Below are 17,155 nucleotides of genomic sequence, written 5' to 3'. Positions count from 1 at the left end.
CTCATGCTGATGTTGGAGACTGGAAGGTTGCTCGCTGTAGGTTCTTCAGGCAAAAGGGCTAATACTAGCTGGTAGGGGATAGGGTGTCCAAACTTTTTCCTTAGCTAGAATACACATTTTTGTTGATATTTCTTGTTTAATGAGTAAAAGAAGGTTGTTTTTTTTTTTTTTGCTTAAATGCAATTAAATCAGTTGCTTTTCCATAGAATCAAGATATATATGTAGAGAGAGATGTATATATGAACAGTTCTTAATAAAGAACTGAAAACTTTATATGATGTCCTGATTTTTTTCACACGACTGTTTATGAAGTTTAGTGGTAAATATGTAAAATCTTCACAGCGTGTGGAATTAAAAGGAGTAAGATGACTCCAACATAATCTGTGTTTAACATTTGAAAGAGTTTAGAGAAACTTTAAAGCCTCAGTCAGTAATGAAAAAAAATAAAACAACAGATACCTTTAGGGTCAAGGCAAGTTAGTGAAATCCTTGTGCAAACGCTGCATTTCTGGCATAACCAGATTGACTGTTACATGTTTTTTAAGGCACACCAACTTCTGAGTTTGATGGCTCACCTGAAACATCATCTGCAGCATTGCTGAACGCTGCATTCAGCTTTATTGTACGTTTAGTTCCATATTAAATGAAATATTAGACCTAAGAAATGTGACTCATTAGTTATAAACGGTGATCACACAACTGGGTGTTTTCTGATGTGTCTGCAGATAAATGCAAAAAATAAATGAAAAAGAAAAATTTGAATAGCAAACTGAGCCTGAGAGGACTTGTCGCCGTATAAAGGTCAATTAACTGGTCATCAAACTAAAAAGTAAGAACAAACTATTAGTATAGGATTTTGCAACAGGTTTATCTTGACTTGGTTTCTATCTCAAAAGAACACATTTATTTCAAAAATAAAAAATTATTGCATCACTAGGGGCGCTTATCAGCAGGTTACTGTAAATACGCTTGCGTTACTAGTTCTTTTCTTTAGAAATTGAGGTGAAGGTTATGCAGAAATACACCAGTCTAATAAGATTAAATAAAAAGCATCAAATGAAGGCAGTTGTCGAGGCATTAACCAGGCATGTATATCCCACAGCCTGTCCTTCCTGCAGACACTTAATAAAGGTCAGATTAGTGCTCAGTGTTGTTATTATAGCCTGTTGTGACGGGGGCGGGTTTACGATCCGCTGAGCGCTGATTGGACGTGATGCACTCCCCTGTGGCACATGGTTCCGTTTTGTGTGTACGCGCATGCGCAGTGACCCCGCTCAACTGATATTTTATTTACTCCCGAAACCCAAGATGGCTCCTGTGAATGTCTCAGCACCATAGCAAACCGAGGATGAGAGTAGCTGCTGAAAAACAACTTTCCCTCGACCGTCGCATCCCCTGGAGTTCAATCCGTATGCTGCGGAGGAGGCTCTAACATCCGTCTAGGCCCCGAGCAGCCGTCGGAGCTCCGCGGAACCTTCTTCAATCCACCAATTTGGAGTAGTTTCGCGAAGTAGCTCTTCTCGGTGTCGCTGTCTGTCCGGAGCGAGGTTCAGGCAGGCAGACTGGCAGGCAGGCAGCTCATCCAAATGGCCGAACCGAGAAAAGTGCAGTTTGTCACCCTGTCGGCCTTCGCAGCTGGTACAGCCGCGGAGTCTAGGAAACGCCGGCTTGAGGAGGAGGCCGATTTCAACTTCGACAGAGCCGGAGAAGCCGAAGCAGGCAGCGGGGCAGGAGGCAGCGCCAGTAACGGTCGTCTCGGCAAAACCGGCGACAGGGACAAATCTGCTGCCGAGAAGAGGGCGACCGTGCGGCTGAACCTGTCCCTGTCCGAGCCTGACGAGCGCACCTCCGCCGAGTTTAATTATGGCGAACTCATTCAGAACATCCAGGTAGGTTCCTCTGCTTTCACTCTGGGCGGACCGTGGGAAACTACCGCTGGAGTTATTTTACACCTCTTGGAAGTGTTTATATGGACGTGTCATAGTAAGTTAAATGGGGGACGTGCCTTCCGTGGAATAGCGAGGCTGAAAGTGACCATTAGAGCAGCTCAACACAAAGGCAGCAGCTGTTCATTCTGTGCAGCTTTTTAACTTTAGTAGCGCTCTGCATATCACAGTGTTTATTACCGCGGTACCTCCGCATACTCTTTACACATGTAGCTACCTGTGTCCTTTTCACTCAGACTTGCCCAGCAACAGCCCAGTCACTCAGCCATTATGGCACTTTGGAAATGCCACATGCAGTTTGGCCCTCTGGCAGCGATGAGAGAGAGATGGGGGGAGGATTGTTGATGGAGATACTGGGAAGTGGCGCACGGGTTAACTGCATGCAATCTAGATAATACATTTCTTTTATATGAGAGTTAAAAAAAAAAAAACACGCTGCAACTCTCAATTTAGTGTTTCCTCATCAAAATACAAACTGCTTATGTATACTTTTTGTGGACTCTTTTGCATTTTTTAACTGCAGTTCAATTATTTTAGGTATTGTTGTTTCTTATCTTTCATTTCTTTCACCTTTTTTTTATCGTATTTCTGATTCATCAATTTTCAACCTTTATTCCAGAGGAAAAGCAATCTTCCAAGTTTGACTTCCTCCATCAATCCTTTCAATGATGAGGAGCGTGAGCGGTTTGAGGTTGAAGCCCTGGCAAAAAAGTTTGAAAATAAATATGTGAGTTATTATGATTATTTATTATTATTACAAGATGCACCAACTAATCCACCAGAGACCAGAATCATTTTTTATTTGTAGCTTGGCTCTGATCGGTGACTGGCAGGTCAAATACTTCAATTTTTTTTTTCTTAATCATTACATGCATGAAAACTAAGAACTGCCACCATAATCAGCTTGTAAAATTCATCAACAAACTATATGTTTGTACTTTTTTACAGTTGGTTACTCCTGTAATACTGTGGGACATATACTTGGTGTATAAATGGGGACAACCTTGAAATTCCTTTATTTTCTGTTTGATTTAAAACTACTTTCTCAGTTATTATGTTTTTGGGGTTTGACTCCTAAAACACAAAGATAGAGATAGAAACAGTGTGTTTTTAACCAGAATAAGTGAACCTGTTTGTGTTTTCAAAAGTTAGATATGTTTTAAATGTCTAACCTTTTAAAAAACATTCCCAGTCTTTTAGCGCTTAGCTGTTGCTAAGCAACAGATACTCACATGGAAAGCAATAACATCAGTTGGCTAATTGTTGAATAGTTTATGCTTAATGCTTTATTACTGCTAGTATTTTCTTTTTTTATACAATTGCAACTTGGGCTACACCCTTTAGGTAGGATTTCTATTTACATGACAGAAAACTGCTTTTCCATCAATCATATAAAGCCTACAGCTAGACACTATTGGTGTAATAACCTTAAATACAAATACCACAGTTTTACTGTATTTATACCATGTGGGAAACTAAAACAGAAAGAGGTTTAAACAAAAGAAAACTAAAGGTCAGATAGCTGCGATACACAAGTGTTTGTGTTTACTGAAGCTTTTTTATTTAATATTTAATAAATCCCACATTTTCACAAAAATGGAAGGAAATAATTTTAAATACAAAGCGGCACACCGTCTGATTAATTTTTCTTTTTTATATTACATTTCTAGGGTAACACTGGTATGAAAAAGAGAAAGGACCGGATGCAGGATCTGATTGATATTGGGTTTGGTTATGATGAGACGGACCCATTTATAGACAACTCTGAAGCTGTAAGTACCCTCAACTTCATAATCCAAGGCATTAGCAAATTAAACAGCTGCATAGGGTCCACACAGCAATGGGGGCCACCCAAGAGCACTCTAATTATCAAGTCAGATTTGTGAATGCATGAGGCACACATCATAATTTATGGAAAAGCAGTATTCAGTTTGAAAACGCTCATCCACTCTTTAGCCAGTATTAATATATAAGATCTAGAAGCCACAGAAAGCATTCTTTAGAAGCAGCAGAAATAAATAACATGTTTACCAAGTGGTATCAAGTTATGAGATTTAACCAACACAGGTATGGCTGTAAACTATGTCCATATTGCTTTATGATGTGCAGTAATTCAACATGGATGGTATATAACTGTATGAGAAACAGCAAGGAACAATGCTTGTTGGCAATACAATTTAGATCATTAAAAAACACCCGTTTTTACTTGGTGCCACATTTGTAAGGAAAATGCATTCGTTGGTTGAGCAGCACCGTCTAGTATGTTGTTTGTGCCTTGAGGCAATCTCAAAGGAGATGTCAAGATGATATTCTGCAATCAGTTGCAATCCCATAGCTCCACTCCTAAGGACCAAGCCACCATCGGAGAGGTCAATGCACTCCCCCACAGAGCAGGGTTTTTCAGACACTCCCTCCAGAGATTGGGAGTGGCCTGCCTGCAGTCCTGACCTCAACCCAAGTGACACGTGGGATCAGCAGGCATTTCATACCAGAGTGACCAACCCAACCACCTTGGCTAACCTACAACAAATGTTGCTTGAAGAACAGGATAGCATCTCTCAGCAGTGTGTGCCCAAGTCGGGTAACAGCATGAGGACGAGTTCCCAGACTTGTTGTGGTTTTCTCCCGCACTACTGAGACCCCTGTTTGTTAAATTTATAAAATGTTAATATGTCTCGTTTCATTTAACTTCAGTCATGCAATTTAATACATTACAAAACAAAAAGAGTCAATAGCAGACTAAACTGTTTTGCTTTTGCAGATAGATTTTGGCAAATTGAATGCAACCAAACCCACAAACTTAACTCTGCTGTTCAACCTACAGAAGCATTTTCTCTACAAATGTGGCACCTTTTTGAAGGGAAATCAACAGGCTTTTCAACAGTAAAAGATGTATTTCCAAGAATAAATATTACTAAAAATAAGAACATCAAACACAGTATCCTTACATTTTATGACAAGTTTATTTTATATTAGTTAAGCTATGGTGTGGAATGCCTTCGGAAGGTCCTAAACGCATTTTCGTGTCATACTTCAACAATAGACAAGCAACCACAAACCTTCCATTACAGATATCTTTATCCTTTCACATCACACCATTTGATCAGATAAAATGATTAACCATTTGAGCTTTCAGTGTTTGCATGCAGGGATTATTGCGGAACAAAAGAGGCATGGCCTACAACTTGCAACATTTATCTGAGCAATATGCTTATGGAGTTTCCCTTACAACTGGCTGAGCTGGGTTTCTTGATTCTCATGGGCTAGGCAGGCTGCCCAAATGCACCCACTGTTTTTCTGCCTCACATTCTGCTGATCAAACCCATCTCTGACTGGACGGACACTGGAGGATCATCCAATGTCTGCTGTTTTGCACGCACAGACCCATGTTGCAGTCATATCAATATGTCACACTCATTCAGCAATCCTGTATTAGCCCTCAGAATTCATAGTGGTCAGGCGTTGTGATGAGGTCCCAATTTAAAAAGATAGGCATAATATTAGTGGTTCAATTTTAACCCTCCATTCTGTGATTGCACCTTTCTGCTGAGAAGTGAAAAGAACGCATGTAGATCACAGAACAGAAGTATGGAAAGGCGCTGAAATCAAATCTGGTCTAGGGTCCCATACAATCTTGGACCAGCTTATTTTTCTAAAATGTCTAGGGTATTTATTTATATATTTAACTCTGTAAAAACATGGCTGCCTTAGCCATTTTCTTGTATTTTTGATATTCTGCTGCTTTCTTGTGTTCCTGTGTTGAGTTCTACATCCTCCTGTTTCTTACTAAATATGTATCTGCTGCCCTGATGTTTAACAACATTGCATTCACTGGCACTTCTAAAGATAGACTGATGTCCCTTTTACAACCAACCTGAGACCGAAGTTAAAAACAGTCCTCATGACTCACGTAGATCTATATGCTACATGGATTTTCACAGGAGTATCAGTGTTGTTGTTTTTTTCCTGACACTGTTTGGCTCTTATTTTCTTCCTTTTGATACGCAGATCTTAATACCTGTAGCATGTGGAAGTTCTAATCCATGTCAGATATTTACTCTTGTGCTCCATAAGCCATTCATTTTTGCTGACCAGTAGAGGAGCAGATGGTGCTTTTGTGAAATGTTAACAAAACACATGATCAGTTATTCAGATGTTTTTGAATCTGTGAACAGCATTCCTGTTCTCGTTGTGTAAGTGAGGTTATTGTTTTCTATAGTCCTGTGAACTTTACACCACAAACTGTCTTCCATTGTTATTTTTCCCAGTATGATGAGCTGGTGCCTGCATCTCTGACCACAAAGCTTGGGGGATTTTACATCAACACAGGCACGTTGCAGTTCAGAGTGGCCTCCGACTCGGAGGGAGAGGAGGACAAGGTGAGACAACTAAAATACATGCTTTACTGTACATAAAGAATTCAAAACAATGGTTTAAAAATCCTCTTTGTTTATGTGATATACACGTGAAAAGAAAATTAAATCACAGTAAAAGGAAAATACATTTTAAAGTCCTATTTTAATTGTGGGGTTTAACCTACAATGCAATTCCACCACTGTGTCAGAGGTCGCACTGGTAGTTAAAAAGCTTCCCCACTGCAAGGCGCCAGGTATGCATCATATTCAGTTTTAGATGCTGATGGCTCTGGACATTGTGGGGTTTGCATGGTTCACACTCAGTGTCGAATGGAGGACCGAGACAACATAGTTGGAACGGCAGACTGGGGTGATGGTCCCAATTGTTTAAGGAAGGGGTCCAGAGAATGGTTTTCAGTTATCTAGGGATACCACTTCTGAGCCTCCCTGGGAAAGCTCACTCTGTGGTGTTGGAGAGGAAGCTCAAACTGATAGTCGAACCTTGGATCCAGGAGGAGCAATGTTGCTTCTGTTTTGGCTGTGCAACAGTGGACCAGATCTTTACCCTCACTGAATTGCTGAGAGGGTTATGGGACTATGATTCTCCAGTCTACATGTGTTTTATGGACCACCACCGTGTCCCCCCGATATGGAGATGAGGGGTTTGGGCCACTTGCTTTTTGCAGATGATGTGGTTCTGTGTGCTTATTTAGGCCATGGCCTCCAGCATGCACTAGTCGGAGGCCATGGTTATTGAGCAGAAAAAAGTGATTAAAAAGACTGACCCCCAACTCAGAGGGGGCTGGGGGGCAGTCTATGCGTCAAGCAGAGGAGTTTAAGTATTTTGGTATCTTGTTCACTAGTGATGATAGGATGGAGCGGGCGATGGGCAAACGGGTTGGGGCTTCGTCTGCAGTAATACTGGCACCGCTCCAGTCTGTTGTGGTGAAAAAGGAGCTGAGTCAATAAGCAAAGCTCTCAATTTACCAGTTTGTCTATGTTCTGACCCTCATCTCTGTTCATGAGATATGGATCATGACTAGAAGAACCAGATCCTGGATACAAACAGGCGAAATGAGCCTCCGTATATGAGCAGCTTTGGGGTAGGGTGAGGAGCTCTGTCATCCAGGTGGAGCTCAAAGTAGAGCCACTGCTTCTCTGCAGCATCTGCAGGAGTCAGCTGAGGTGGTTCAGGCATCTGATTCGTATACCCGCCTCCTTTTGGAGGTTCTCTGGGCACGTCCCACCAGGAGGAAGACCCAGAACTCGTGGGAGAGACTATTTATTCTGGCGGGTCTGAGAACGCCTCGGGATCCCCCAAAATGAGCTGTTGCCCCCGTGACCCGATCTCAGATAAGCAGAAGGTAATATAATCATCCAAGTCTTTATACAAGAGTTCTAAATTTATATGCAGTACATTTAACAGTACAAAAACCTACAACAAAATCCACCCAATGTGAGGCCAAAAGGGAAAAGCTGGGCATGGACAAGCTAAGTAGACTTTAGGTTTCAGTAGCTTGTATAACCATCATTAACAGCATTATGTTGAAGTAGTAATTTTTATTCTCTCAAATTGTTGTGCAGGAATTATAGTACAGTCTTCAGGAGTTGCAGCCTTTTATTTGCTGCAAACCTGTCCTAAGGTCCTAACAGAACTTTACGTTCAAGTTGAGGTCTGAATGTTGATCCAAACATTGCCACACCTTAACTTTTTTTTTAAGTCAGTCCGTTGTGGATTAGCTGCTGTGTTTGGATCATTGTATTGTTGACAACCCTGTTTTAGTTGTTGCACAGATGGCCTCACATCTGACTGGAAGCCGTTTTGTATGTAGAGGAATTCATAGTTGACCTAATGAATGCTAGGCAGCCAGTTCCTCTGCTTGCTAACGGGGTTTTCACATGACACTGCACTCACATTACCACACTTTGCGATAGCCATCTTGGGTGGCAGCTGCAGTCTGTTTTCGTCATTTTAGCATTAACAGTGAAGCAAAACTCTTATGTAAATATAACTATAAAAGGCAATATTGAACTTACTTACTGGATTTTTGCCTATGTTGTGGCTATGAAAAAATAGTTGCATAAAAAAGTTTATGTGCGGCCAGTGCGCTAAACAAACCAACATATGGATCCACCTTGTTGATCACCGCAATTTTCTTGAGGTACATGGCCTTATCAGGAAGCTGTAACGACTAGATGCTTATTCATGGTTGAAGAAGTATGCAATGTTGTGAAGCAATACGGAGACACCCAATATGGCAGACTGGAAGTGAGGCTGCGACTTCAGTGACGTCAGTGAAAACTCCCAATTGAGGCCAAATCATCACTCCTCCACCCCCATGCTTGATAATAGGTGTAAGGTGTTTGAGGTAATATGCCGTTTTTGGTTGTTGTCCAGTGTGGTGCTCCATTTAGTAGTCCAACATCTCTGCTTTTCGTCTCAGCTTATCAAAGGACATTGTTCCAGAAGTCCTGTGTGCAAACCTAAGTCACGTTACCATATTCCTTTTAAAGAGAGGAGGTTTTCTCCTGGTAAACTGTCCAAACAGGCCATGTGCTTTCAAACTTGTTCTACTTGTCCTGTCCTAAACTTTAACATCCAGCATCCTAGCCAAGGCCTGTTGGGTGTCAGATGGTGCTCTTGGGTTGTGTTAAATGTTTTGAAGGTTCAAGATGCAAATACAAATACAATACACAGTAATATGCTGATATCTTAATATATTATTTTCTCTAGGCTTGCCAAAAAATATAAAAAAATTAAAGATAACTTGAATTAAAAAACAACAGTGAATCACAACTAATTACAGCAATATTTAAATATTTCATTGTCCCTTTTAATTAGTTGCTTAATTAGATGCTTTGATTAAATAATGATAGAATTCAAATAGTTTGGAGGTTGTTTAGCCTTTTTCGAACTGATAGGCAGTAGTAGTAGTTTCTTTAATGACATTGCTGATATATTTCCTCCTTGGCATTTTTTTAACACATGCATGTTCCAGAGCAGCAAACTGCCCAAACTCCTTCTTTATTGAAGTTCTCAAACCTGCAGATAATCAGGTCATCTAGAGCTTTTACCAACAACGCCTGGCTGCTGATCTTAAATCTCACCAAGGCAGCAAGGGTGTACTTAGTTTTTTCTCACACGGTTTCATATCTGTTTAATAAATAATGACCCTGTGGGGTCATGTGTTGTGTTCTTTTGTACACTTAAATTGAAATAATTTCAACCTGGTAAAAGCAGTTCTGGAAAATATTAGGAAGTTTTTGTTCAGTATTGTGGTGAACACTTTCTCATCTGTTGTTTTCACCACCTCAGCAATATTCAGCATATAAGTCTCTTCCATCTCTGTCAGGTCAAAGAAAAGAAGGATGGTAGAGACTTTACTGCAGACTTTTTTGTATTCACCATACATAAACTGATCATGTATTTGTTTTTGTTCCAGAAGTTGAACAATGATAAGGAGCAGGCGATTAATAAGAGGAAGAAGAATGAAGTCAATTGTCTGGAAGAGAAGAACTTGAAGAAGAACAGAGTAACTAAACAGGGGTAAGAGTTGTGGCTGTCTAATGCATCATTCACACATGACCACCAAAGACAATCTGAGGGACCAAGTTCACACTTTACCAGCAATGCTTATAAACAACGGTGCAAGTTTTTCTTTTTGACATGTTCTTCTTGAGATTTGGTTGGTTAATGTATCTGCAAGACTGATGAATGAAAAAGAATTGAGATACAGGCCAAATCAAATTGGTCTAAAGTAGAAACTAATATGAGATGTCACTCCCTCCAATTCAACCAGCTGTGTGCACATGTGTAGTCAGTCTGAGATGTTCTGGCATTGTTCCGATGAAGGCAGCTGGAATCAAACGGATCAAAGGGCATTCTTTCACCATGGCAGGGATGCGAGAACCCAGGCCTCCATATGCAATTCGAGGTTCCATGGGCTGGACTGCATGCCCCCTGTGGATCACTGCATCGCCTCGATGGTTCTCTCTCCAGATGAGGCTTTAAAGGAGATAGTCCGCTGTCCAAGTGCCGGGTGACTGACAGCTTTCTGTGCCAAGCCTATGACATTGCGGCTCGTATCGGCAATTCCCTCTTCATGCTTCTGCTGGCCCAGTCTCAGATACTGCTGCCAGAGATGGCCGGGGGAGTGTTTGGTAACACCAATGATGCGGCTTTGCAAGGTTTTGGACTGATGTTATGGGAACTGGGTTGTCAGTTGGCAGCCTTGGTGGACGATATCAGGTCTGGCTGGCACAGGCTCCGGTATTGGACGACTGCAGGCAGACCCTCCGAAGTCTGGTGGTAGTGCCGGGCCAGCTGAGATGGCCCGAGGCTGAGCGGGCTCTAAAATGCCAGCGGCAGTTCAGTCGGGCCTCTGAGTTTTAGGGTGGTCGCAGCGAGGGCATGGGACCCCCTACCCAGGTGACCTCGGTCACAGCTCCTGCACAGGCTCAGGTCTTGTGGCAGGAAATTCAGCCGCTTCTGGACAAAAGGACCATAGTCGTTGTGCCTCCACATTTGCAGACGGACGGGTTTTACTCAAAGTATTTACTCGTACCAAAGAACAACAATTACCTTAGGCCGGTGCTGGACCTCTGGGGTCTGTATTGGTTTCTGATGGTGCCTTTTGGTATGCTGCACAACCTTGACGTTCTTCAGGCTATCCGTCCAGGAGAGTGGTTCTCCTTGATAGATTCCCATCCATCCGCGACACAGGAAGTACCGGTCTCCTCTGTGCCTTAACCCCTCTGTGCGGGTTAGGCACATAGGGGTTAAGCCCGTCTTCATAAACCTCGTAATTGCACGAGGAGCCAGGGGCAGGCCGAAGGGCAGGACCACAAACTGGTTACCGTGCCCCGAAAGGGTTAAGGCTGTCAACCGTCAGGGTGGGATCGTCACTGCAGTCCCTGAGGGAGGCCCCAGAGGCTGTGGACTTGGGCGCACCCCTGGCTCACCTTCTTGAGGGCAATGCACCTACCAGGCAGGAGGAACTCTGTGGCGGATTGCTTTTCCCACCAAAGACTCCCCCCTCTTTGCCTCACGGAGCACAACGCGTTACCCATTGTGGTTTTTCCTGGCAGAGCCTGGTTCCTCACTAGGGGCGGATACCTTCAGCCAACGGCTGTCTGGGCGAGCTGCTGCATGCCTTTCCAACATTCCCACTGATCTAGCCCACTCTTTACTGGGTGAACACGTCGACTTAGAGGGTCCCCAGAGGGTTGGCGCTGGAGTGGCCCATGAAAGTCTGGTTTCCATTGCTCTTCCACCATTTGGACGGGGGAGCCGTGGCAGCTTCTAGTGAGACGGGACCTGTTTTCCCAGATAGCCGGGAAGGTGTGGCATCCATCCCCGTGCCATCTCCAGCTCATACTTGGAGCTCCTTTAGTTCCTTCACTATAAATATGATTTTTTTTCCACACTGGTTAAATTTCCAATCAGTATTTTTCTTTCTTGTAAAGGAGGTAAAGTGTAGAAGCTTTCTTCCAGCCAGCTGGCTGTGCTCAGCAATAGGTAGCAGAGTCATAATGCTGCTTTTTCATGCTTCAAACGATCACAGGGAAATTCTGTAGATAATTTTAACAGCAGGAATATGAAGCCCATGCCTAGTGAATATGAACCACATGTACTTTAGCTAAAACCTGTTTCTAGTTGTTATACACCTTGTTGAAATAAAGTTAATTACAAGAAAACCAAGGTTTTATTAAGAGTATGTCACAGTTAGACAGTTATACTGTACAGTAATGACGACAATTTCTCCAGACTGATCTTTTCATAAGCACTGGATGTCATGTGGACCACTGCTGAAATGCACAATTCCTCTGGCTGGTTCTAATAACCCAGCACTCTTTCTGACTCGGTCCTCTGCCTCTGCACGGAGCCTCTCATAAATCTGTGCTGAAGCAAGGATGCTGACTGAGGCTCGCTTTAAGCTGCTGTGACAAGCCAGCCACCTCCAAGAAAATGCTCTTTTATCCACGCTCAAATATGCTGAACGCTCTGAGATGCCAACACTCTGAAAACATCTTCTAAAAATAGCAGCAGCCATTGTGATTGTGCCATTATGAAACAGATGATATTATATATGTGCCTGTCGGAGAGACTGATCTTTGAAAGCAAGCTGCCCGGTAATCCCCCCTCATTCCTAGTAGCTCCTCACCTTCTCCGGGCTTCTGAGTTGCCTTCGTCAGCATGTGTTGATGTCTTGGTATGAACAATCATTTCTTATTAGGACGTCTAAGGTCAGCTGCTGTATTTGTTCAAATTTCACAAGGAAGACTTGCAGTACCTCTGTTGTCACAAGGGCCACCCAGATTTCAGGCTTGCTTAAGGATTGAAATAGGTTTAGTGTTGTTCATTTATGGGTGTTTTCAGCAGTAGACTAAGTTGAAAAAGCAGGATTAGAAACAGGTTTGCCAGCTTTCTGCCTTTCATATATGAAAATGAACACCTCAGCTCAAATTAATGAACCCAACTGTTCCTCGGTTGGACATGAATCTGATAAATCCGACCACAAAATACACACCTGGTTTGAATGGCTCCCAGAACTTCCTTTAGCAGCATCTGTATGACCAGATCTGATGTAGCCCAACATCTCTGTATTGCTTTATGCCATTGCGATTTGTAGACATTTGTTTACAGCTCTTAGGTTCCCACTGCATTCCGCTTGTAGTCTGTATGTTAACAGAACCCTGAAAACACATCCTTTTGCTTTATTTGCCTGTTTTCAAAGGGGTTCTGTTTCTGTTTGGGTCAAACCTTTCAGACTAGACAGTAGAGCTGCACAATATATTGCAAGGCCTGATTGGACACAGTGTTTGGTAGGATATTATATTTCAAGTGCCATGCATTCATGCTCAACATACATTTAGTGAGTTGGGTGGACTCTTACCGCCTTTAATTTTCACACTTGACATATATTTTTAGTGGCTGAGATGATGAAGGTCATGAAGAATGGTGGAGGGATTAAGCGCGTTTCCATCAAAGGAATCTTTTCTAGGGCCCAGTGCAGTTCTCGGGAGCCATGCATTAAATGTTTTAAACATTAGACTATTTTAATCTGATACTATATTAAGCTTTATGGTAACTTACACTGTAAAAGGTTACAGCTGTCTGGGGTGAAAAGGATTAAACTGTTTAATGCTTTGAGGTATAAGTGAAAAAACGAAAACAAATCCCGAGACCTGTTGATCCCTAACAGATTTGTAAGAGAAGAGGCACTATTGCTGTGTGTGTTTTGGTTAAATGATAAGGCCCATTTTCTGAAAATATAATACATTGTGAGGACCCACTGGTCCCCATGGGGACAATGCTGTTGTTGGGTTAGGGGTTAAGTTTAGGACTAAGTTGTCATTTAGGTTTAGGTTAGGTATGGCCTAGTAATGGTTAGGTTTAGGGTAAGGGTTGGGGTTCGGCCATATAACTGTATGAAAAAAGAATGAAAGTCAATGCAAAGTCCCCATAAGGATAGAAAACACCAAGTGTGTGTGTGTGTTTTATGTTCCTTTGGGACAAGTCTCTCAGGCTTTATTTATTAGGATCTGTTCTAAACCTGCCCTGACTTTGCAGTGCTGATAATTCAGCAAAATGGTCTCAGGTTTGTTGCTTGAACAGCAGGTTTTGATCCCGCCTGCAACTCTCTGTGCTCTTCTTTTGCATCAGAAGCGATGGAACATGAAAGTCAAGTGTTACAGTTCAACCTTTCCATGGAGTTTGTATTGACTTTATTGGCGTTTTAAAGTGAAGCTCCCATGTCTGAATGATCAGTTATAGTGTCCTGACTGAAAATCGAGGCTTTTCTTTTCGCAACAGGAGCATCTCTCCATCTCTAAGCTGTCTATGGAAGACCTCCGTAAACACTGTTGCAGTGGGAGGGGTTACTGCTCCGCGTCTGTAGATGTCATTTACCTGTATGGCGCTGTTTTATAAACTCAACGGTGGAAGCACCCATATAATCAGCCAGGGGATACAAAAGTTTCATGAAAATGAAGAGTGGCCGTTGTGTAAATGCAAAGATAAACAGTCATGAAATTGTAGGTTAATTGTAATCAGTATAGTCATTTCTCCATATTTTCATACATTCCATATTTTCCTGATATTTGCAGCCCAACTATGACTTGAGAAAACATTGTTATATAGAAGAACTCATGATTGATTCAATGACTGAAAGGTGTCATGGTTGATTAGATGGAGAATAAGTCCATATTGTTATTTAAGTTATTTAGACGTTATTTGTGTTGATATTCTTTGGCTGGTTTTCACTTAACTTGCAGAATGCCCTGACCTCCATACTTTCTCAGCTGTCCAAAGAATATCGTTCCAGGTGTCTTCTGTCTTCATTCAGTTATTGTGCTTTTACCTTTAACATGTTTTCTCAGGACTGTGGAGAATGGAGCTCTAAGGCTTTGCTGGTTCACTAAGCTAGTCTTGCATTCTGACCTCATAATTGCAGGGATGGCCTTCCATGTGAATATTGTCTACTTAAGTGTCTTCAATCTGTGAATAATCTTTCTGACAGCAGAATGATAGGCCATCAGGATGTTCTTAGGATGGGCAAGGAAAAATGCTTCTCTAACATTATTGCTGATATCTTTCCACCCTGTCATTTTGGCAACTCTGACTTAAGTCCAGCAAACTGTGAAAACCCCAGCTTCTTTAGAGGTGCTCAGATTCAGTTCATCAAATTAGCATCAACTGGCAGCATCCGTTTATGAACAGAAACACTAATTTGATCTTAGTTTTCTGCTCCTCATTAGATATGTTAAATGGTAATCCCACAGCAAATGTGTCACGTGTTGTTGTTCATCTTTAAGTTTATTGCTTTATTTTAGGACGTGGTGAGGATCACATTATTTTTCATTTATAGTGTTATTAACACAGTACACCTTCAGCTTAGAATAAAAACTAACAATCTTGATGGCCACATACATTGTTACAGTGGCTCTCTAAAGGGTATGCATTGACTTTTAGTGATGTAAAATAAAAGAAACCATCAACAACCATCATCATAGTTAAAAAAAGATTCAACATATATTGTGCCATTAATCCTGTTGAATTCAACTGAAAACCAAATAAATCTGTTAGATGGAAACAAGTAAGGTGCATTAACCTGATTGCACAAGTGGGCACACCCTAAACCCGAAACTTTGGTAAAGCACCTTTTGATTCAATTTTGGCAATCAGCATCCCACATTTCAACTTGACAATATTGGCCCAAATGTTATTTGCCTTGTAAATGTTCTCAAAATCTATCAGATTGCGAGGACATCAGTTGTCCTAAGCCTTCTTCAGACCTCCTAAGATTTTGTCAGATGCCGTTTTAGATTCTGTCTTTGCCTTTCCAAAACGTCATTATTCCTCTCATGAAATCACTTCTTGTTAATTTTCGTGCAGGTTTGGACTTACAGTGTCTGCTCCATCTTCAGCTTTCTGGGAGACACCCTAAAGTCTCTGGGTCCAAACTGACTAGTTTTTGTAACTGCTCTTAATTTCATTGAGACGAAAACCTCAGTTCCAGCTGACAAAATGTGATGCTACCATGACCATCTTTCACTTTGCTCATGGTGTTCTTATGGAGATGTCCAACGTGCCTTTTCTAACTTGGCCCAAAAGTTCAAGTTTGGTCTTATTAGGTTATAACATATTCTCCCACAAGATTTTAGCGAGGTCTGGATGTTTACTTTTAAAGAACTGAAGCATTCTGTCTTGCTGCATCACCCATAATAAGTTTTACTCTTTACTCCCTACTCCTTAGTCCAGGCATATGGGGAAAACAGGAGGTTGTTGTCACATCTAGAACACAAGCAAAATCGTCTTGGATATTTCTATAGCTCCTTCAGTGTTGCTTGTGTCCTCTTAACCACCTCTGTGAGCAGTTTCAGTCTTATCAGTTCTGGAAATGTCCAGTTTTTAATAACCCTGTTGTCCCATATTTCCACCAGGGATTGGTGACTGGCTTCATTGTGCCATGGTGTGATGCACTGGAATGATTTTGTAACCTCTGCAAACCACAGCTTCTTAAATGATGCAGATATCAGGAAAATACTTGTAGCACAATTTACCTTCATTTCTGGTTTCAGACACTAGAAGCAGGGTTCTCGCCAGCGTAGGGTTCTCTGGCCACTACGAGCGTATCGGCCCTTTGACTGACCTCTGGGCTCCCTCCATGTGGTTTTTATGTCGGCTACAGCGCATGCACTGAGTCTGTTCCCGCTTCCTTTCACCCTATTATCCTGTGTGACCGCTAACAGTAAAGCTTTCTAAAATCATGTCAGCCTTGAAGGGTGGGCATAAACGGCATCATATCATGACGGGCCTGCAGAAGAAAATCGTCGCCCCCCACCCCTCTGCCACGCACATAAAAATTCCTGGTGGGACCCCTGTGGAAGTGATGCCATATATGAAGTCAAGAAGATGTAAGATACCCGTTTAATGATGTAAAACGTCTTTTACATCATTAAACGGTTACATTTTGACAGGTGTGTTTAAGACCTACTTTCTAAAAAGCATATTAAAAGTAACAGATTTAAAGTATCTGGTAAAACCATCAACAACCATCACTATAATTCTAAAAAATTCAACATATATCGTTTTATTAATGCGGTTAAATTCAAAACTAATGAATCTGGTAGGGGGAAACAAATTGAAAGCTGCTAATGGCAAAATTGTGTGATTACACTTTTCAGCGCTACTTTCTTGAAAGCACAATTTTCTTCTTGAGGAGAACAACATTCAAACGCAATGACCTGTACTCCAGTGAACACTGAACCACTCTTCATTATGTAAAGCTTTATGTTGAATTTAGACACCAGCTGCTTTTGATAAAGTTAACCACAGTTTTCTAATGTCTG

At 41.7% G+C, this 17,155-nt stretch overlaps 1 protein-coding gene across 2 annotated transcripts in view; it reads left to right on the top strand.

Moving 5' to 3' along the window:
- The first annotated feature begins 19 nt into the window (after nucleotides 1-19).
- ubn2a (ubinuclein 2a) overlaps nucleotides 20-17,155 on the top strand; it is a 40,234-nt gene continuing 23,098 nt past the window's right edge. For both annotated transcript variants that reach the window (XM_047366998.1, XM_047366997.1), the window contains exons 1-5: nucleotides 20-1,889; nucleotides 2,566-2,673; nucleotides 3,617-3,718; nucleotides 6,215-6,325; nucleotides 9,745-9,848. In XM_047366998.1, coding sequence (XP_047222954.1) covers nucleotides 1,587-1,889; nucleotides 2,566-2,673; nucleotides 3,617-3,718; nucleotides 6,215-6,325; nucleotides 9,745-9,848 — 728 coding nt within the window. In that variant the 5' untranslated portion in view covers nucleotides 20-1,586. The remainder of the gene's footprint in view (nucleotides 1,890-2,565; nucleotides 2,674-3,616; nucleotides 3,719-6,214; nucleotides 6,326-9,744; nucleotides 9,849-17,155) is intronic.

This window comes from Girardinichthys multiradiatus, chromosome 5 (genome assembly GCF_021462225.1).
Source record: "Girardinichthys multiradiatus isolate DD_20200921_A chromosome 5, DD_fGirMul_XY1, whole genome shotgun sequence".
In the NCBI taxonomy this organism is placed as follows: domain Eukaryota; kingdom Metazoa; phylum Chordata; class Actinopteri; order Cyprinodontiformes; family Goodeidae; genus Girardinichthys; species Girardinichthys multiradiatus.
This window is presented reverse-complemented; position numbering and strand designations above follow the sequence as displayed.